Raw genomic sequence first — 22,206 nt, 5'->3', positions numbered from 1 at the left:
AAGCTATTGATTGAATTGTCGTTTTATTACAACTTAACCATTCCAGACTATGGGTTTTACCCGATACATTCAATAATGATCTTACAGGCACGACTAACTATATGCAGACCTTCATGATTTTTATAATACACCTATATACTATAGACTAATAATTCAATAAAACTGGGTTATGCTTAGGACCATTGGGCTTTACAGTAGCATCTGTTTCCTTGCTCTCTGGTTTAAACCTTTTCGTATCTGTATGATCATCTCTGATTTGTCGCTTTCTATTAGCGTATGCGGATTTTTCGTCAGGAACAGAGGTATTGTCATTCAATAAGTTTACCAACCCATTTATAGAGCCTTCGAGAGAGTCTTCAATAGGTATTCTGATGCCCTTATTACTGGCCAATTGTGATGTAGTTTCCAATTTCCTATACTGTTCGATATTTTGAAATTTTGATTTGAATAAAGACTGTAGAGCATGCTTATCAATAGTGTTCACAGCATACTTGGAAGCATTATTCAGGCCTTCCGTTATCAATATCGCAACTGGATAACCATCGGACGTGTCGGAATCGTGGGCTATGAATTTTATTATATCATGCTTGTCATGATTAGAAAAGAGCCAGTGCGCAAGTTCATCTATCCTTTGTTCCAATTCCATTTTATATCTGGTTTTCAACATTTCATTCTTTAAATCGTAGTCTCTTTTCAAATTATCAAATATTATTTCTAACTCGTTATCATCCTGCGCCTCGTTACTCAACTTGAAGTCAAATGCAGATAGTCTTTCATCTTTCAAATCCGCTAGACTATTAATGAAATTCTCTTTACTGCTCAATAATTGATCATAGCTATACTTTGGGTTATTTTTCAATCCCGAGAGTGTATTTTCGACCAAGTCTTTTTTCAATTTCATGGTTTGGTATTTTTCATCCACTACATCCCAGAAAAAATCCAATGGCGAAGATCCATTTCTACCACATAGCTCTATAAAGCAATCCTCATTCTCTAGAAGCGGGAAGATATTCTCAAAGAGCGAGTTGGCATTGATATTAATATTCCTTAAGAGCAACTCTTTAAAACTTTGTCTTGCCTTCCTATCAGATCTGTAATTCTTCTTTTCAATGCTTGTGATTTCATTTTTCAATTTACCAAGTAACTGCGGATATATATCCGTTGTGTATAATTCTAAAATGTCAACTTTATTCAACACTGTAAAGTGTTTATTGGCTTTAAAACGGGCATCGTTCTGTAAGTTGTTATAAAGCTGATCCCAATTCTCGCTATCCGACACTAGAATTGGGTTAATCTGGGTTAAGTATGACTTCAATTCATTTAACGCTTGTGCTTTTTGCTGTCTAATTGACTCTTCACGAGCTTCTTTTAATGCATTTACAAACTCATTATAAATCTTCAAAACTTCATTATCTGACAATACAGAGTTTTTGAAAATAGGATTTTCTTCCGCTATTAATATATTCTTAATCGTTATCCAACGGGTATTATATTTTATGAGACCTTTCTTTTCGAAATTTTGTAATACCTGCAAAAAATTTCTTTCAAAATTCTCTACAATAGCACTCTTGTTAGTTAATTCATCCTTTAATTTTTGGACCAAATATTCATCATATAATCGTCTTCTATGTAAAGCATCAGGAATAGCCCAATAAAGTGGGTTTTTAATGAATTTAGAAATTACCTCCTGAAAAGACCATGTAGAATCTACACTATTAGATTTTAATAGGCTTAGGAAAGCATCTTCAGCTTCTTGATAGGACTTGAATTGAGGTGGTTCTATTAGTTCGTTTCGAATGGTTGATTTTTTCTCTAATTCAAGGTCAAGAGATGACCTAGATTTTGTCTCATCTGAAGTTGGTTTATCCTTCTCTTTATACGATTCATTATTCTCATGTTCGACAACATCTGTTTTCTCAAATGTTTCTTCAGAACCTTCAGGTATTTCCCAGGTCGTTTCTCCAGTATTTTCATTATGGTAATATTGTCGTCCATCATCTGTTGTATAAGCTTTCCAATCGCATGTAGTGTCTAATGGCTTGGTCCAACTTGTTTCTTGTGTAGTTTTATTATAATAATATATCCTCCCTATATCATCTGTTACTTCTTCCCAGTTATTTGACATATTTTAACTTCTCTATATAACAAAGGTATTGAATTGGTTTATGTCAAGAAGATAAAATCAGATAGAACGTTCGCATTTTCCAAATAGTAAGCAATTTCCTTATGGGACAAACTTTTTTTAAGCGCGTTCTCAGATTTTGTATTGTGGCAGAACAGCAAATATCCCAACTCGATTTTCGTGCAATAAGTTCGATTCCTACATGCGGTTTTATCTTTATTCTCATTTTTCTTTTTGCACCCTAAATGTCACAAATGAACATATAAACTAAAACATTTCTACATCACTTCAGAATCTTATACTATCTGACATTAAGTTATCTGATACCAATCCTGAATAAACAATGGTAAAGATTGTATACACAATTTACGAATTGTTGCATTTGAGGCATTATGAAGTTGTAGATTTGAAGCAAGAGTTAGCAAATATCCTTCTTGACACAAGCAACAACAAATTTGGAAAAGGACATCAAAATATTAAAAAGCGTTTGACGAAGTTTAAAAATAATTCTGGAAATTGTACATATTCTAACGGATATACTCCTTACTTCATGAAAGAGAATAGGTTTGCCCAAGAATATTCGTATGATAGGCGAATTTCTGGAATAAAGATACCGTCACAAACTTTGAAAGACAATGAATCGGCATTATCGGCAACGATTAATAATAATAACTATTACGATGCACGTATCCAATATCCTCTATTTAACTTACTGATGTTTCCACCAGGATCAAGAATAATTCGTATTGAACCAGGCAACCCGTTACCAAAAGGTGCAATACCTATCCCATTCCGATTCGAAGACGAATTTGCTAAAGCTTCTGACTCCATTAAGCAGGTTAACCAAACAAATTATTGCATAAATGAATCGCAAAATCACACTACCGATAAGGTCAAAAATAAAAAGTATAAAAATAATTCTATTAAACCAAACTCAAATAGGCCGATGGATTTTCAAACCCCCAAAAATAGAAAGTACACACCTGCTTTGAACCCATATTCTGTTACTGGATTTTTTCCCGAACGTGAAGTTGTAGGTGATATCATTATGTCAGAAAATGCTAGTGCATTCATACACCACCAGAAACCTTTCAGTCATAATCTACCAAATACAAGTCAAACAAGCATTAATGATAACGATAGTTCAACAACTGTCGGTTCTTCATCCTGCGACAGTTATAATATACAGATTCAAATTTCTGCTACTCATTAGTTTCCTTGCATTTACTTGTTGAAAAAGATTATAAAAACTTTTAAAACTTACATAAAATACATAAAATACATAAAAATACATAAAAATTAATTAAAACTATAAAGGACAAATATTCCTATTTAGTCTAATAAATCCCTACTGCAAGTATAGTTTATACTTGATAAATTTACGAAATCGATTGTAAAATGCTATGGCTTCTTATTCCGTACATTAGCAACCATTTTGGCATGATTTCTGAGAGTTCTCACGTGAAAGTTCCATTATTAACGAAAATTAAAACCAGAGGTGATGATGATGATGATCTAGGTCAACATCGGGTCTATACATATGTATGGTTGATATGTATAAAGAAGGTATACAGTTTTCAGTGAATGAATACGAGTGGCATTATTTGAACTTAGAACTGTAAGTATACTTGATAATGAAATGCATCGAGTAAATGCAATAAAAATAATTTCTTGAAAAGCGTGCTAACATTTTATAGAATATTAGATCAACAGTTTATAAATGACAACAAGGATAAATTCAACGACTTAAATATAGACTGGATAACCTGGAAATCAATTGTTCTAGGTAGCTTGGGAAAGCTATACGGTTTGGTAGGCGAAGCATCTCATTTTGATATTTTCCAATTACAGGAAACAAAACCGGCAATAAAGCTGATAATACGAATCCAGCCTGAAGATAAAGATAAATTTATCAACAGTTTTATGGCATTTACTTTTAAATTAAGCAAATTCATTGGGGGCGATTATGATGTCAATTGTTACGTTCGTGTTAACAAGAATAATGATCATTTAGGCCTTGTGTTAGATAAGTCATTTGGGTGATATAAATAAAAAGAAAGATGTAATTAAGAAGTCCTATACACTATAGAAGACTTATGTCTAGTATTTCTGCCATCGATAGAGGTGCGAGTGAATTTATTTATATTTTGGTCACCTAAATACATGCTGAATCATTCCTATCCATAAAATGTGGATGTTTATGAGGCCTATGAAGAGAGGTATATTGATGAAGGAACATGCATTTATAATAGTATAATACGTTTTGTCTATAGTTGTATAATAATTGTAACGATAAACGAATAGTCAAGCATTTCACGTGATTTATTGATTACTGACTCGAGGTTGAATTGACGCCAACATGTCTTTTAGTAGGGAGCCATTGATAAAAGATATATATACATTTAATCATCATCAAACAAGCTTTATTCTCGTTGATCGTGCTATAAAGTTCAATATATTTAATATCTAGAGATATTTGGGCACTATAATGAGAATTGAGTTGAGGCTGTGGAGTTCCATAGCTTTTCTTTTTACACTCTTTATCGCATACGTTGTATCGGAGTCCAATTTCAAACCTGACATAAAATTGACGAAAGAAGGTGAAATAGCGAAAGAATATAACTACTTTGATGATTCTTCGAATATTTTAGTATTGAGGAAAGATAAACTTGCTATTTCATTCGATGACGGCGTAAGTTGGAAGAATGTAAAGGAAACAGAAAACGAAAGAGTGATTCGCTACCAGTTTGATCCATTTAATAATAATCGGGCTTTTGCTTTCACTATCGATAAATTCCAGTACGTAACCAATGATAAGGGTGAAACTTGGTCTAAGTTTGAAATCTATGACCCCAAGAATGAAAAAGAACATTTGACTTTAAATTCAATTCCCCATATTTTATTCAATGCAAAGAACCCTGATTTAGCCATTTTTGTTGTTTATCATTGCCCGGAAGATAAAAAGATTTCCAATCAATGTGTAAATTACCATTTTTTAACTACTGATGGGTTTAAATCTAATCCAAAATCTTTGCAAACGGATGCAAGTATATGTACATTTGCAAAATCAACTAAATCCTATGACGTGGGTAAGGATGAAACTATTTATTGCTCAAGAAATAAGCTTAATTCATTTGGACACATTGTTGAATCCTATATCGTTGCATCTGATGATTTTTTCAAAACTGAATCTAAGATTAATCATGCGTTGGCAAAGTCAGGCTCCATAATTGACATTAGAGTATTACAAAATTTCGCTATTGTTGTTGTACAGAACGACAAGTTCAATACGAAGTCTAAAGTATCTTTACTAGTTTCGAAGGATGGTAAAAATTTTAACGAGGCGGACTTGAAAGTGGATATTTCTTATGGTATAATGACATTCTTGGAATCATCGTCACTGTCAATTTTTCTAGCAGTTATGGATTACTCTAATTCTTTCCGGAAGTTTTCATTATCCACAGTATATTCGTCGGATTCAAGTGGCTTAAGTTTTTCAAAGGTATTAGATAAAGTGCAAGGAGGTTCTATCCAGAAAGTTGAAACAATAGACGGCGTATGGTTAGCAAACATTGCAGACGAAATCAAGGACAATAAGGGGAAGAGTAAAACCTTGCTTGATATGCTTATGGGCGGTGGTATTGATAAAAATATAAAAAGTAGAATTTCGTATAATGATGGAGAAGATTGGAACTTGTTGAAAATCAACAATGATGGTTCTTGTACTACTGAAAGTGAATGCTCGTTACATTTGTTAAACCCTACCGAAAAAAGTGGAGATGGTAAATTTGTGACTGGTCCAACTCCAGGAATTCTACTTAGTGTTGGTAATAAGGGTAGTAAACTTGAAAAAGACATCAATAGAATGAATACTTGGATATCCAGGGATGGTGGAATTTCTTGGGATTTTGCATTGGATGAGCCATGTTTATTTTCTTTTGGCGACCAAGGTAACATTATTGTGGCGATACCATACTACGGAAAAAATAAGATGAATTCCTCTAATATGTACTTCTCATTAGATCAAGGAAAATCATGGGAAAATGTCGCATTAGAAATACCTATTTTTCCACTTACTTTAACTACAACTGTTGATGGCACTTCGCAAAGATTTATTCTTTCTGGCCTAATCGACAGCACTCCAAAGGATAAAGCAGATTATTCGTTCGCTGAAACTTTATATGCTATTGATTTTAGTAAAGCTTTTGGCGGCAAAAAATGTGATTCAAAGAAAGATTTTGAAGATATATACACTAGACTCGACCCTAGTAATGATAAACCAATCTGCATTTACGGGCACAAAGAAAAGTTCAGAAGAAGGAAGCAAAATAGTCAATGTTTTGTCAATGAACTATTTGAAGATGTAAAAGTCTACGATGATCCATGTGAATGTACAGTGATTGACTTTGAATGTGCTAGTGGATTTTCAAGGTCGAAAGAAAAAGAATGTAAGCCAGATAAAAAGAAGCTTGCAAATATATGTCGTGATAAGAAATCGAAAAAGATATCTTTGCCTGACAAAGCGTTAGCATCTGGTAATAAGTGTAAAAATCCAAAAGAAGCTGCTAAGGAATTTGTTAAAACTAAAGAATTTAAATGCAGTGATTATTTGGACGAGGATGACAAAGATAAGAATAAAGGTAACAAGCACGATATTGTTTCCACCTTCAATGAATTTGACAGTGAACTCCAGCAATATACATATGTTGAACAGGGTGAAACCTATAGTGGAGAAAACATAATCTTAAGGACCAAGGCCAATGTAGCTTATGCATCGAATAATGGAGGTGTAGAATTTGTCAAAATTCCTGTGTCAGACGAAATTGTAACTTATTACCCAGGATTAGTTCCAGGTCAAGTTATTTTAATAACCGATTCGGAAAAGTTCTACTTTTCCATCGATGGTGGTAATACTTTCCAGAAGAAAACTGCTCCCGCCAAACCAAATGTTATTGGTGCACGTATAATATCCTTCGATAAGAAGGATACCGAAAAATTTATTTGGTATAGCAGCGAGAATTGTGACAATCCATTTAGTCGTGATTGCAGTTTGGTGGCCTATATTACAGAAGATGGTGGGGAGAATTTTCAGAAGTTGAAAGAAGATGTTAGAAGTTGTGACTTTGTAGCTGATGTATTTGAAGATGTTTCAGATGAAATCAAAAATATGATATATTGCACAGTTGAAGATAAATCTAGTAGAAAATTGATGCTATTGTCTTCGACTGACTATTTTAAGCAAAGTAAGAAAGTTTTTGATAATGTTGTTGGATACGCCATCACGGGAAACTTTCTTGTTGCTGCTACGATAGATGATGCAGAACAATCTCTAAAAGCGAAAGTGACAGTTGATGGGCAGATTTTTGCCGATGCAGACTTTCCTCCAGATTTCCATGTTGACTCTCAACAAGCGTATACTGTTTTGGATTCAGCATCAAAAGCGATTTTTATTCATGTGACTACAAATAATGAAAATGGACATGAGTTTGGTTCAATTCTAAAGTCGAACTCAAACGGAACTTCATATAGTTTAACCTTAGATAAAGTGAACAGAAATCGTATTGGATATGTCGACTACGATAGAATCGAAGGCATTGAAGGAGTTATTGTTTCTAATATTGTTGCAAACGATCATTCGAAAGATCGTAAAAAATTGAAAACTCAAATAACGCATAACGATGGTGGGGAATGGTCGTACATTACACCACCTGTTATTGATTCTAAAGGGAAAAAATATAAATGTAATGGTAAATCATTATCGAAATGCTCCTTGAACTTGCATGGATTCACTGAAAGGGCCGATTACCGCGATACATTTTCATCAGCATCTGCTATCGGTCTAATGATGGCCGTAGGTAATGTTGGTGAATATTTAGAAGATTTTGATAAATGTTCTACATTTATTTCAAGAGATGGCGGTATTACCTGGAAAGAAATTAAAAAAGGTGTTTATATGTGGGAATACGGCGACAGAGGGACAATTCTAGTTTTAGTAAATGCAGAAAAGACAACAGATAAGCTTATGTACTCTCTAGATGAAGGAGATACGTGGCACGATTATAAGTTTGCCGAAGAACCTATTGACGTCTTAGACCTAGCAACTGTTCCTTCGGACACTTCGAGAAAATTCTTAATATTTGGAAAGAGTGATAGAAAAATGGTTTCTTATTCAATTGACTTCACTAATATCCATAAGAGACAATGCCAATTGGATCTCGACAATCCAAATGATGACGATTTCGAATATTGGTCACCTACACATCCTTCAACGCCTGATAATTGCTTATTTGGTCGTGAAGCGAAGTATTTGCGTCGTGCTATTGGTCATGACGATTGTTTCATAGGAAGTGCTCCGTTGATAGAAGGCTTTAAGGTTACTAGGAATTGCTCATGTACGAGAAAAGATTATGAATGTGATTACAATTTCTTTAGGGATTCTGATGATACTTGTAAACTAGTTAAAGGGTTGTCCCCTTCAAATCGTAAAAAGGAGATGTGCAAGAAAGAAAATGCATTTGAGTATTTTGAACCTACGGGATATAGAAAAATTCCATTATCGACTTGTGTCGGTGGAAAGAACTTTGACACTTGGAAAGTTCACCCATGTCCAGGAAAACAGAAGGAGTTTAACAAGCATCATGGAAAGGAATTGAACAGCGGTTCTCTTCTAGCTGTTATTGGTATCCCTATTGCTGTATTTTTATTGGCTACATGGTTTGTCTATGAGAGAGGTATTCGCCGTAATGGAGGATTCAAGAGATTTGGACAAATAAGGCTAGACCTCGATGACGATGACTTTCACCCAATCGAAAATAATGAGGTGGATAAGGCAATTAATAAGATAGTTAAGGGCGGCATTGTGATTGTGGCCGCATCAATTGCAGGCTTCAAGACGTTAAGAAAAGTTGATAGAATGTTGTTTGATAAGGTAACTTCTCTGCTTTTCCGTCGTCGTCCTGGCCATAGAAACTACGTGCATGTTCCAGAAATGGATGAAGAAGAAGAATTATTTGGTAATTTCCGTGATAATTACGAAGAAGAATTAGAAGAAGGTACTAACAATATCAACGAGGACTTCAATGATGAACCCAATGATTATGAATATGAGGAAGAGACAAATGATGAAGTAGATTCGAGACTTTTCAATATCGATGATCAATCTGATGAAGAGTTACAGTCTGCTACACCTGAAGATAATTAGAAACGATATAATTAAATATGTACGTAAAATAGATTAGTACATTTTCATTTTGCAGTTTGTAATACATTGTAATACATTGTGGAGTAAATCGCAAAAATAATCTTTTCAAAAAAAGGAATTGACACGGACAGGAATTGAACCTGCAACCCTTCGATCTGGAGTCGAAAGCTCTACCATTGAGCCACCGCATCACCCTTGAAGACTTAAAGTGATAATGCTCTAATATACATACACTATACAAGCTACACGATTGCAAACGAGTTTCTGTGAATCTCTTAAGAGAAATTAAAGGGGTTTAGGAACTAAATAAAGAGTAATCTGTTTAGTCATGAAGCTACTTATAAAGGTTATATTGTATTTATAAAATAAAGTGTGCAGCCTGAGAATGTTTCTAAACATTGTGTAGAATTACGGTATCACTTGTCCTTTTATCATTGATATGAAACAAAATTGAACTAGAGAAAATAAAGGTTAGTATTCCCAAATATAGTTGTCTACATCTAATTAAGGAAATTAATTTCAATTGGTAGAGACTGAAAAGAAGTTACGCTAAGTTCTGTAAGGACAATAGAACATAAAAGGAGAAGTTCACTTCATATTGTTGTAAGGTGTGATAGATGAGGACCTTGTATTATCTTATCAATTCTTGATTAAAGTTTATCACGGTAAACTAGACTACCGCAAGAGTATTTTTCTCTATATAAGCATATTTTAAATCGCAAATATTCTTAAATGGTATACTTTGAGTTTTCATAATTTGATTATAATTTACATTAATCACACTTAATTGCAAATCTGTAACATTGAAGAACAAATATGAACTACAATAATAATATATGATGCAACTCAGATATTTGACTAGACCACCAATATTACAGTACCCGGGTTAAATAATAGAATCGAGTAAAATTAAAACAGAAGAATTTACTCTGCGTTGCCTCTAAATTATTGATATGTTGTATTTGATTAAATAAATTAAATAATCTTTTAATACATGAAAATAAGGTCATTAGTTTCTCTGTAAATCAATTTCATGTAATAAGTCAGTTGGGTTAACAGCATTCATCATGTCATTTTCTTGAATCCGCTGACTGTTATCATGTTCCTTATTTTTTCTCGACAAGGCAAGGAAGGGGATTATATATAACAAACCTATGAGAGTAGTAGACCCCAAAGCGCAAGCTAGTGATATACCCACAACCTTCCCTTCAGATAAATTTTTAGGGGACAGAAGATCATCCAGCGATTGAAACCGTATATCGTCCTTTATTAAGATCGTTGTAATTTCACCTAGTTTGTTATTTCTCGATGAATAAATATATGGTGTCCAGTTCGTACCATCATATAATGCAGCATTTACGAGCCCATAGTCGGATAGCTCAAATGCACCAGATACAATTAAGACTTTGTTTTTATCAAAATAGGCTTCCTTATTTTTAGAATTAGCTTTTTCCAAATCCAACAATGTTAATGCCGTGAATTTCGTATCAGAAGAATATTTGATTTCTTTATCTATTCTTGTCCATTTTGAACCGTCATATCCATATATAAAGTCTGAACCGTATGCAACCATACCTCCGTCTAAATCTTTGTTATCCATTCCCGAAATAATGAAATTCTCAACAAAATGCTTGGATCCCAATTTGTTAAGTTTTGAAATCGAGTTAGCAGAAGATTCGCCGAACTTGTAGGTAATAAAATTACTCTTATCGCCATTGTAGGTTAAATTGCCACTGATCAAGACTTCATCTGATTTATGGAATTTAATATTAGTGACAACCCCGTCTAGTGTGTCGTCACTATCACCGAATGGATTTGTCCACCTGGTATTATCAAGATCATATAGACATAATGCCGTACAATCTAGAGAACCAGCCTGCGAGAAATTTCCACCAACTAATAATTTATTGCTTTTGTCATACAAGACTATTGAGTTTATCGAGATTGAATTTCCATTATTCGAAAGTTCAGCAGGTTGAAATTTAGTGAATGCATTATGTTTCATGTCATATATGATTATTCCTGTCAAATTTGTCGACTCATTAATCTCCACTGAACCATTAGTGCCGATAAATAAGTAATTAGAATCCGTATATAATGAGTCTATTGTCGTATTTTCGTCCCAATTTATTTTGCCATTTAAAGGTGAGATTGTTTTATTTTTACCAGTATTATCAATAAACCCAATATTGACAACGTCGGAAGATGTTTTAAAATTACCACCAACAACAATAAGTGAGTCGTTAATATAGAGCGAATTGTCTATACGATAATTTTTTTCATTTATATTAAAATTATAGCTGCTGAAATTGTTATTATTTTTAAGCAACAGTTGATCATTATTATAATATTCCATAATGGAAAATGATGTTCCAATTAATATTTGCTGTTTGGAGTTTAAGTTCATGGCATGAGATATATTTAAAAGATATTCGTTATTCTCAATCCACTTAAAATTAGAATTATCCCAGACTTTGGTATCTCCGGATGAAGAAGAAGATAATATGAACATCTCTATATCGTTAACTGTCAAATTGGTGAATTGATCAAAATTAACATCAATAAAATCATTCCCAAAACCATACCATTCATTATCAGAATAAACAGCAAAATTATTTATCGACGAGGTTGATTCATTTCCATTTGATATGTTAGTAAGTTCAACCGATGAATTGTCGTTATTATCCATGCTGTATCTACCCAAAAATATCAAATCGTCATTGAAATTAAATATTTTGGAAATAGAATCATTAAAGGTTGCGCCATTAATAGTAGATGATGTGTCTCTTTTCCTTAATTTATAATCGGAACTAGAAGTTTCTGACTCATTTGATGTCGTGTTATACCTGTTAATGGATAAACTAATGAAATTATTGTTTGTTAGGCTCAAATTCTTTGATTCAAACTCACCCAAAACCAACAAGTTGGACAGTTCAGAAGAATTATATAACGTCATTTGGTTAATAATGGAACTGTCAGATAATTTAGAGCTTAGCAAATTTATTGACGAATTTCCCACGAAGTCATTTTTGGTATTAATAATGGTTTTGTTTCCTTGCTTATATGAAACTAGTTCTTCTCTAAAATTAGAGAAATTGGCCAATGAATATTCAAACAAACCATTAAGTTTGATATAGGCTAATTCATATTTATGCTTATTAGAATTATTATGAGTCATGTTTTGGCTATACTGGTCATCTAGAGACACGATATCTGCACTGACCTTATCAACAACAACCCAAGATTGATTCGTATCAGGTATAATAGAATCATGATATGTAATCTCAATTTTATTACTACCATCTTTAGTGGTTGATCCATCTAATTTTCCGTAATATAGATAATCAAATTTATCATAATCATTATTTTGGTAGATGAGCTGTGACGACAAAATTTTATCATCATTGTCAATAACGGAGACATTAACAATAGATCTTAGGTCGCACGAGTCATCATTAACACAACCTGGAGTGGTCATTATTATAGAGTAGTTACCAGAATATGAAATGTTCGGGTATAATGTGATACTTGGTTTTGAATTTGAATCTGAATCAAGAACTGATACTAGATAGTCAGTATCAGAAAGAGGTTGATTACTCACAGATTTGACAGAATTCCAGGTGCCTTCGTTAATTTCAGAAAAATTATTTTCAGTATCGCTATCATCACTATCACAGTTGGGAGAATTCAATGTATCATTACCATAGGCAGTAATAGAATTCAGATATAATTCAAAACCGGATAATTTCCCTTTTGAGCCATACCAGTCTAGAATAGTAACGGCAACTTTATCAATGCTTATGCTATTCTCAAAGGAAAATTCCTGAAAATTAGCGCTATAACCAAGAGTTTTTGTCTTCGTTGATGGATCATAATAATTGGTAAATGAACCATCATCAGAATCGACATAGGTATCATCATCCGAGAATTCTTCGGCGTATTCTTTGTTTTCTTCAGTTGCGTTTTTTAAATCTGATACAGTAAGTAATGGACACCACGCATCACAATATGTCAACTCATTCGTACTTGGATCAATATAAGAGAGATTCATAATACCATTATTTGGATAAGAATAAATTCTAAACGTCTTGACACCATCGGCACCTTCAGGAACATATAAACGTGCTTTTGTGGGCAGTATACCTTTCATTTCGTCTGGTAACTCAACCGCCCATTGTCCTCCTTGATTCGCAATTAGCGACCAGCCGACATTAGACAGAGGACATATTAAGGAACTTTCATCACCATCACCATTGTCGTTTGTGAAGGTTCCGTATTTTAAGGAAACTTGTTGTTCGGCAGTGATTAGGGAGGAGTTGGTGGCATTCTTTGTCACGTTATGCTTGAGTAAATCACCGAGTCCTAGATCGGTAAATTCGCCTCCAAATATTATAGACCCATGGCTTTCATCGTCATTTTTTTCATCAAAGATCTTTGCGATGGCATTGACAGAGGAATTCTTACCAAACCCTTTAAATAAAGTGGTCTTCAACTCCTTAGAGGTCAAGTTGTAAAGGGCGACTCCGTGAGTATTGTTGAACTCAAAATCACCCCCCATGTATACCAATCCGCCATCAATAAAGATAGTCTTGACATCCCCGTTTTTGATAGTAGGCGTGCCATCATTGCTGGAAGTAGGAAATATTGACGCGGCCTCCTGGCTAGTTATATTGTAAATTATGGGGCTTTGTATACTATTATTGTTAAACATGGTGAAATTACCGTTTATTATCAAGGTTTCGTCCGATAGTTGCATCATTTGGGTTACTCCTCCATCGAATGATGCTAGTTGTAAGTTATTATTATTTACAGGGTTTCGAATGTACATGTTCTGATGGCCATCCTCTTGCGATTCGCCAATCTCCAAGAAAGCCGATGCATTCTGATACGCGTAGAGCGATATCCCGTCGTAAGACCCAAATAACCCTATTCTATCACCAAAATCATCAAAATTCAACGTCGGCTGTTCGATCGATTCGAAGATCGCTGCCCGTACCATCCCTACGTACGCAACTATCAATATTATCTGATATATTCTCCCGTAAATAAACACCCCCAACATTATAAATACGGCTATTTTATTTTTTTGTTGTTATCTCTCGTTCTCTAGTTATCAATGTCCCCTCCTAAAAAATCTGTCAAAATTACAATTAAACTCAAATCGAAGTTTCAATGTGCTTTTCTGTCGACGTATTCTTATAAATTAATCTTGTCCTAGCACAATTCGTTTGTTTCTATTCCAATATATCGTCTCTTTGCTACCTTCCAATAAAATTATTTATATTTATTATATTATATTATTAGACGATTTGCTCTAAGTGGTGTTTACTACAAATTTTTGGTAACGACGCACAAAATATTTTCAGATGGAATTACACTCCAAAAATACCGGTCCAAATCATCGTCAAATACTACAATAAACGACCCAGACCAAATCAGAGGATACCAATGACATGCTGCATCCTTTGTCGTATTAATAAGTTTCATAATACGGGCTGTAATCGCTTGTTTAAAACCAATTTCGCCATTCTCGTCTGAGACCTCGCTTAATTGATCTTACCGTTTGTTGACAAAAGTGCCAAAAAGAAAGAAAGAAAAAACACGCGGGTTTTCCCTGAGGAAATTTACAGGTTGAATCTAAGAACCAGATTTGCAGGTTAGGACCTGGATATGAATGATGATACAAGTCCATAGTAAGAAGTACCACGAGGAGTTTTAGCATATTATGGATTATCCTGAAGGGCTAGACCCGTATACCGCGAGACAGAATTTGCTACACCACAGTTTCTCGCCGTTGATTTCGGTGCAGTCGTCGTATAATGCGGATGTGATGGTGCAGACGGTGTTGAAGGACGAAAGCACCTCGATATTGCTGATCTTGAAAGCGTACGGTAACAATGCGAAGTATCACGTACCGAATCAGATATTTCGGATAACCAACACGCAGCTTATTACCAAGAGCTATCCTAGTTTTCCTGTTCGGTTTGAACCGTCTCTACCGGAGCTATTGTCGGTGATCAATGCTTCATGGAGCACGACGACGGGGCCAGGCAACGGAGGGGCCAGATCTGGGGGAAAAATGCCCCTGTTATTCAGCATTTCGTCGTTGGAGATGTTGTTGAAGCACATGGCGTCGTGCAAGACCCACCAGTATGATTTGTATGTTAATTTTTTCAACAAAATCATTACGTCGAACAAGATAGTTCCGTTTGAGACGTTCAACCATCCGATTTCGCAGGTGTTTGTGATTGATTTCCATACCGAAACTATAGAGAGCTTACGGAAGTCGATAGTGGAGTTTCGGAATTTCAATTTCCCAAAGTATTTCCTGATAGATGATTTATTGATGCACGTCTTCATACTCCACGACCCGCAAAAAACATCCGATAGCGAGTTATTAAACTTCCAGAATGAGATTAAGGCCCAGCTAAACATCCAGACTACTTGCATACCCATAGAAGGGCTGGTCAGTGGTATTAATGAAGAGGAATTTGTAAAGTTATTCAAAAACGAAAACTCCACAATTGAGGAAGATTTACAGCGCATTTCTTTGCAGCAGACGTCCAAGATCCAAACAATAGAGAAGGATTTCTTAAACATACCAGAAAAGATCGATTTGATTATTCGAACCAAAGTATATGAATATATCAACCGATTCTTAATACCACACATGGAGAAAAAGATAAGGATTTGGGACGATCAAATACTAGCTCCCAAAAAATCAATTGCAGGCAGATTCTTTTCGGTTTCCAAGAAACTTTTTAACAATAATGACTCGCCATCGAATCTGAATTCAAATTCCTTTTCGGAATCATCATTCAATTATAACGAAAATTATTATCATAAGCATTCAGCAGAACAAAAAATTCGTAAATTGGCAGACTGGTCATTGATATTAAAAGATTTCAAGTATGCATACTCGACGTATGAATTAATCAGAAAGGATTACACTAATGACAAAGCATGGGTTTATGTTGCCTCTACTCAGGAAATGTGTATTGTGTCGTTGTTGTTGACCCAAACTCAACAGATTAATCAAACCACAACAAGACCCGACAGAAATACGCTAAGAAAAATTAGACATGATATAATTGAACCTTACTTGGATAACTTGTCTTACACATTTAAATCTAGATTAAACTTAAGAAGCTATAATATTAAAACTTTATTAGTTATTATTGAGCTACTTCTTTGCATGTGTTCCACATTCAATATTTCTTGGTGGTGGAATGATTTAATCGAAAAGTACCTTTGTAAGTGTATTAATGAATTCGATAGTCATTTGGTAGGTAATAATCAAAAACTGCAAGTAATACGAGCATTATTATATGAGAGACTAGGATATCATTTCGGTAAGTGTATTCTTTTAAACGACCAGAACAAAGGCTTGATTGATATGTCCAAATTAGAGACAGGCAAAGAAATTCACGAAGACACGGAGAATCAGAGCAACGAAAAAGACAATGCCGAAGAAGAAGAAGTAAAAGAGAGCAATGAAGAAGAAGGATATTATGTTAATCCTAACAAATTATCGGTAAATAAAAATAATAGCATTGTAGGATTAACAAGATTCAGAAAATCCTCAATATGGTATTTACTATCCATTAAAGAATGGTTAATATTAGAAAATTATAACCAAATTGAGTACTTGATACAGAATATTAGATACAATTACAACCTTAATGATTTTACTAATGAATGGTATGATAGAAATGATTTACTATTGAGTTACGTTAAAAATTGTTTGAAAGAGCATAATTTAAATGATACTCAGGATCCGTGATTATAGATTGTTTATGAATAAATGTCAACTAAATCTCTTGAAACTTAATTAATGCTTAGGAAAGGGATGCATGTTATATAAATATTTACTATTCAAACCATTAAAGTTATATTTTCGTATTTTGTACTTCAGAAACTATTTCTAGATTGACATACTCTATTCCAATTCTTTTAATGCTAACTTTCTTCTCTTATCCATACTATTTTTTATCCCGACTTTTGCCTTTTGATTACTGACTAGCCAGTCCCAAATGGTTTTCAACTTAGAACTAGCATTACGAATTGGCGAAACATCTTGAGCGCCTTTCAATGAAGATAACCCAAATAAATTTGATTGCAAATTATCAATGTCTTCAAACATTAACTTGTCCGTATCGTCATCTTCGTATTCCGGAAAATCTTTTTCATTTAGAATTTTATAGTGAGTAAAGATATTAAAGATTAATGTTGTAGGCACTTTCATTAATAAAGATAAAGGAGCCGGAAAGAAAGTGTAAAAAGAAAATTGTTCTGATCTATCACCTCTTAATGGAGTACTATCAAGATGCAAGGATGATGTATGATTGTCTATAACAAGTGTCTTATTACTAGTATTACTGACAGGTGTAAATTTAAATTTGCTTTTATTGGACTTTTTTCTGTTGATCGCAAATGGCAACAAATAGGATTGTCTTTCATTTGTACCTATTTTGAAATATCGTAAGTAAGTCCAGCTTATTATGAAATCCATGAGACATAAAATAAATGATATCTTAAAATCGTCACTTAATAATTGTAATGAGAAACATGCAACTAGTAAAATGAATGGCAAATACGAAACACGTATTCTAAGGTTTCCTTTGAAGAATAGGAAATAGTGATTAGAAATTCTTTGTTTAATGGCAACAAATAATCCCATGTTTATCCCCATAGATGATATCACTACTGGAGGAGCAGTATCAAAGTGGAAAATTATTGAATTCAATGTATAATACAAATAAATTGAAATATTCGTAACAACAATATTGATCAAAATAAACTTAGAGTATTCTCTTGATCCCCACATATTCTCTAAGTATTTCCCAAGATAGAAAAGTAACATAAAGCTCATAGTTAACCCGATAAAGTTTTCTTCTATAAAGCTACTTGTCAAAATTACCCATGGCCTGGTAATAACAGGTGATTTTGTTGGAATAAATGTAAGCAATGGAACAAATAATTCATGAGGATGTGGTACGTCGCCGGTTTCTTGAGCAATAGCGTTTGCATCGGATGTTAGTTTTTTGGAAGATGAAACCATTAGGACAAAGTAAGTGTAATATTTTAATATAAAGTTTAAAAACGAAAGCGAAAGTAAAACAACTAGGAGAATACTAGTAACTTTTGGAACTTTCATGCTAGCTCAAAATACCATTGGTAATCTATCTGGTGAGTTGCTCAAGTTTATGTATGTTAAAGGTGATGTTATTGATCGATCCATAGATCAATTATGTGCAAACCACGAAAATGAATTTGGAGCCTCAAGTTAACTTCAAAAAACAAGACGAAGATGTTAAAGTAGGGCCAACTAGCATATCATGTTCAAATTAGTACATAGATACGGTATTGCTAATAAGCGCTTCCTTAACATAAATAAGGTATACACTAAAAATGTACATAAAGGTACAAATGAAATTCAGAATCAAATAAGAAAGAAGCCTACATTTAGGGATCTCGTGAAAGCGCCTATCTTTAAATCTATTTTTCTAACGATTGTGTTTGGTACAGCTATAGTTGGGCTAATAGATAGTCGTAGAGAATTAGAAACGTTGGAGCAAACTTACAATTCAAAATTTGTTATTTTGGAGGAAATAATTGCTAAATTAGAAAAAGGTGAAAATGTTGATATCCATCGTGAATTGAAATTGGTAAATAAATTAACCAAAAATAAATACAATACTGTTACAGATATTGAGTTAGATGAACAGATAGATGAAATTTTAAAAATGGCTGAAAGTGATGGTGATGAAATACGAAAGGAATCTACGGAGCCAGAAACACAGAAATATGATAAATCACAAATTGAGACAAACAAGTTCTTGTAGCTTCGGTCAGACATGTAAATAGTATCAATAATAATAATTAATGGAGTAATGTGTACCCAATATATGGCGCTGATGATAAAATAATTATTAAAACATTTATTAGTAAAAAATTAAATACACCCAAGAAATAAATAAGTTAGACGTTAGATTGTTACACAAGGGCCACTTTTCTGATTGTTCTTCTGTGACTATCACCGGCTTCAATGATTTTCCCTTCTTGTTGTAATCTTTTGATAGCATCATTAATATCTTGATTTTCCACTCTGAATGATGTTTTCTCATTGATTTTTACAACTAAATCGGTGAATCTTATCAAATTATTATTTTCCTCTATGACATTCATAATTTCATGAGTCAAATCCTCTTGTATCTTTCTTTGGGCCGCAGTCGTACCAGTCTGTACCATGTCCATATCAATTCTACCAGTTATTGGATCCGTTGCGTATTCTTTAATGGCAGATTTAATTAATCTAACTGCTTCCTTGACATCAATTAATTCGACACGTTCAGATAATCTCATTTTGGCGTGTGCTTCGGACAATCTTATCATGGATTCTAACTGTCTCGTGGTTGCCGTAACTCTCCGTTCAGATGACCTACTATCATCACCTAATTTTCTCATCTCTACGTATGCTCTGACTAGTTCGTTTTTTCCTTCTTCTGTCATAACTGGATTATAATTTTCTTTTGCATACTGAATATATGAAGTTAAGAATTCAACGGGTAAGACAAAGTTATTTGTAACCTTGTCTGGCATATCCTCTAGGTACATATCAGTTAAATGTCTGGCCAATTGTCTATCAATTTTTTCATCGACCTTATCTAAAATCAAATATACTAAATCAAACCTGGACAATAACGGAGGTGGCAAATCAATGTTAGAAGTAACTGGTAAGTTTGGATCATATCTCGAGTTAATTGGATTAGCTGATGCTAAAATAGACGTTCTGGCATTCAATGTGGTTATAATTCCTGCTTTGGCAATAGAAATAGTCTGTTGTTCCATAACTTCATGCAAAACTGACCGCGTGCTGTCACTCATTTTGTCAAATTCATCGATACAACAGACACCACCATCAGATAAAACTAAGGCACCACTTTCTAATACCAATTGTTTGGTATCAATATCCCTAGTAATATATGCCGTCAAACCCACAGCAGAGGAACCTTTACCTGATGTATATACCCCTCTAGGCGCAATTTTATGTACATACTGCAATATTTGAGATTTAGATGTAGATGGATCACCACACAATAAGACATTAATATCACCTCTATACCTACCACCTTTTTGAAATGTTTTATTAGTACCTCCGAACAATTGTAACAAAATACCCTTTTTCACGTCATCCATTTCATAAATTGAAGGAGCTAGTGATCTCGCTAAAACTTCATACAAATCATCTCTTTCAGAAACTTCTTTAATTTCATTGATTTCCTCGACTGATAATTTCCTGGTATGTTCTACTTCTTGTTCTTTGTCCGACGCTTCTTGATCTAATGTACTAACATCAGCCCCTAACCTTTTCTTATCAATCTTTTTAACATGAACAACATCCAAATATGTCTTGTATAAGTTCTTAAGAGCTCTTTGTCTTGAGTTAGCTCTGACAGGTAATGATCTGAAAATACCACAAACTTCAACACGATCACCAGCACGACAACAATCAACTAGCTCGTCATATACACACAAATTAATAGAGTGCGGAGTTTGCCCATCTGGAACCAAATCTGGGGTCTCTTGCAACTTGATGACTTGTTTATCCGCAAATGACGATCTATTATGAACTATCATCATCGAGTTTGTCTGACCACAAACCTCTCTTGGACATTTAGTTGGTTCTGAAATAACACCTCTATCAATCTCAACTGCAATGGTATGATCACAGGCATTACATTTGAAAAAAGCTACTTTCATATCTGGAATAATTGAAGTAGCCCTTAAAACTAAACCTTTGACACTGACTAATTTATCTATGTCATTTGGATTTAATTCTCTCATACCCTTTTCAACCGCATTTAAATTATATGGACGAATAGTGTAAATATTGGTTTCAATATCGTCAATATTAGCATTTCCAGTGGTTAACTCATTATTGTCCATTATTAAGGAAACCATACAATCCTTAACCGTTTGATCCATAATTGGTATAACTTCTTGTGGGTAATTAATTAATTGATAATATAACTTTTTAGTTGCAGGGTAGGACAATAAATTTTTAGCATCCAAGTTAAGATTAGTGAAACCTAAATCTCTCATGTTATTTAATTGGTTAATATAATACAAGTTACTATCTTCGGGTTCTATTGACCTATCTTCCATAATCTTTCTGTACTTGAATTTGAAGTTCATCAAGAAATCTCTAAAGGCATTAGAACAATCTTGAATAGAAACATTGGTACCCCAAATGACTCTCACTGGTTCATCATTTCCTTCCATTGGATCAGTATTAAACTGTGAAGATGATGAATTCACGTTTACCCCATCGCTATGTCCAGCACTAGATTCTGTGAAAATTCTTCTACGCATAGGAGAGGAATTAGTATCATGTAAATCACTTCTATTATGTCTTCTTATGATTCTATCAACATCACTCGTTAATCTATCGGATCTAAGTCTACTTGAGCCTGCTTCATTTCCTCGAGCAGCATCTGAAGTATGATGGACCGAAGAACTGTAGTTTAATGGAGAAGATACATCCCTTCTTTGTGATCGTGTGTTTGGAGCATTAGCTTCAGATTGTGGATTGGACGATGATGTAGCAAAAAACAATGGTGATGATGGCACATTTGCCTGGTTACCTTGTGTTTGAGATTGAGATTCAGATTCTTTCAAGCTTGGATCTTCAGGAAGATCATTGACATCACGAATTGGAGAAGACGACATTACAGAATATCTGGTTTAATGGTAAGTTACTTCCAAGATCAATCTATTACGATTTAGAGATATTCGATATATAATACTTGTAAATTTGCAAAGCTATTTAACGGTGAGCAAAAAAAAAAAAGAGAAGACGCGTAAATAATTAATTTACCTA

At 33.9% G+C, this 22,206-nt stretch overlaps 10 protein-coding genes and 1 non-coding gene across 11 annotated transcripts; 5 read left to right on the top strand and 6 right to left on the bottom strand. All coding sequences in view use genetic code 12, as the record gives it.

The window, feature by feature from the left end:
* Window positions 1-145: 145 nt before the first annotated feature.
* Window positions 146-2,125, bottom strand: DEHA2E16984g (DEHA2E16984p; the record flags this gene model as incomplete). Its single annotated transcript, XM_002770455.1, has 1 exon — window positions 146-2,125. The coding sequence occupies one exon, from the start codon at window positions 2,123-2,125 to the stop codon at window positions 146-148; it is 1,980 nt and encodes a 659-aa protein (XP_002770501.1).
* A 340-nt stretch (window positions 2,126-2,465) lies between these two features.
* On the top strand, window positions 2,466-3,335 carry DEHA2E16962g (DEHA2E16962p; the record flags this gene model as incomplete). The annotated part of the gene is made up of 1 exon (XM_002770454.1): window positions 2,466-3,335. The coding sequence occupies one exon, from the start codon at window positions 2,466-2,468 to the stop codon at window positions 3,333-3,335; it is 870 nt and encodes a 289-aa protein (XP_002770500.1).
* A 331-nt stretch (window positions 3,336-3,666) lies between these two features.
* On the top strand, window positions 3,667-4,165 carry DEHA2E16940g (DEHA2E16940p; the record flags this gene model as incomplete). The annotated part of the gene is made up of 2 exons (XM_460038.1): window positions 3,667-3,740; window positions 3,820-4,165. The coding sequence occupies 2 exons, from the start codon at window positions 3,667-3,669 to the stop codon at window positions 4,163-4,165; spliced, it is 420 nt and encodes a 139-aa protein (XP_460038.2).
* Window positions 4,166-4,610: 445 nt separating this feature from the next.
* DEHA2E16918g (DEHA2E16918p) lies at window positions 4,611-9,323 on the top strand (the record flags this gene model as incomplete). The annotated part of the gene is made up of 1 exon (XM_002770453.1): window positions 4,611-9,323. The coding sequence occupies one exon, from the start codon at window positions 4,611-4,613 to the stop codon at window positions 9,321-9,323; it is 4,713 nt and encodes a 1,570-aa protein (XP_002770499.1).
* Window positions 9,324-9,442: 119 nt separating this feature from the next.
* Window positions 9,443-9,514, bottom strand: DEHA2E16896r. The gene has a single exon. It is a non-coding gene; the product is annotated as a tRNA-Trp (tRNA).
* Window positions 9,515-10,332: 818 nt separating this feature from the next.
* On the bottom strand, window positions 10,333-14,385 carry DEHA2E16874g (DEHA2E16874p; the record flags this gene model as incomplete). The annotated part of the gene is made up of 1 exon (XM_002770452.1): window positions 10,333-14,385. One exon carries the CDS (start codon window positions 14,383-14,385, stop codon window positions 10,333-10,335), a length of 4,053 nt encoding a protein of 1,350 aa, XP_002770498.1.
* Window positions 14,386-14,651: 266 nt separating this feature from the next.
* On the bottom strand, window positions 14,652-14,810 carry DEHA2E16852g (DEHA2E16852p; the record flags this gene model as incomplete). Its single annotated transcript, XM_002770451.1, has 1 exon — window positions 14,652-14,810. One exon carries the CDS (start codon window positions 14,808-14,810, stop codon window positions 14,652-14,654), a length of 159 nt encoding a protein of 52 aa, XP_002770497.1.
* Window positions 14,811-15,048: 238 nt separating this feature from the next.
* On the top strand, window positions 15,049-17,106 carry DEHA2E16830g (DEHA2E16830p; the record flags this gene model as incomplete). The annotated part of the gene is made up of 1 exon (XM_002770450.1): window positions 15,049-17,106. The coding sequence occupies one exon, from the start codon at window positions 15,049-15,051 to the stop codon at window positions 17,104-17,106; it is 2,058 nt and encodes a 685-aa protein (XP_002770496.1).
* A 156-nt stretch (window positions 17,107-17,262) lies between these two features.
* On the bottom strand, window positions 17,263-18,480 carry DEHA2E16808g (DEHA2E16808p; the record flags this gene model as incomplete). The annotated part of the gene is made up of 1 exon (XM_460034.1): window positions 17,263-18,480. The coding sequence occupies one exon, from the start codon at window positions 18,478-18,480 to the stop codon at window positions 17,263-17,265; it is 1,218 nt and encodes a 405-aa protein (XP_460034.1).
* Window positions 18,481-18,661: 181 nt separating this feature from the next.
* Window positions 18,662-19,168, top strand: DEHA2E16786g (DEHA2E16786p; the record flags this gene model as incomplete). Its single annotated transcript, XM_460032.1, has 1 exon — window positions 18,662-19,168. The coding sequence occupies one exon, from the start codon at window positions 18,662-18,664 to the stop codon at window positions 19,166-19,168; it is 507 nt and encodes a 168-aa protein (XP_460032.1).
* A 151-nt stretch (window positions 19,169-19,319) lies between these two features.
* DEHA2E16764g (DEHA2E16764p) lies at window positions 19,320-22,055 on the bottom strand (the record flags this gene model as incomplete). The annotated part of the gene is made up of 1 exon (XM_460031.1): window positions 19,320-22,055. One exon carries the CDS (start codon window positions 22,053-22,055, stop codon window positions 19,320-19,322), a length of 2,736 nt encoding a protein of 911 aa, XP_460031.1.
* Between the last annotated feature and the right edge of the window lie 151 nt (window positions 22,056-22,206).

This window comes from Debaryomyces hansenii, assembly GCF_000006445.2.
Source record: "Debaryomyces hansenii CBS767 chromosome E complete sequence".
Classification (NCBI taxonomy): domain Eukaryota; kingdom Fungi; phylum Ascomycota; class Pichiomycetes; order Serinales; family Debaryomycetaceae; genus Debaryomyces; species Debaryomyces hansenii.
Note: the sequence above shows the minus strand (reverse complement) of the source record. Positions and strands in the feature narration are given on the sequence as shown.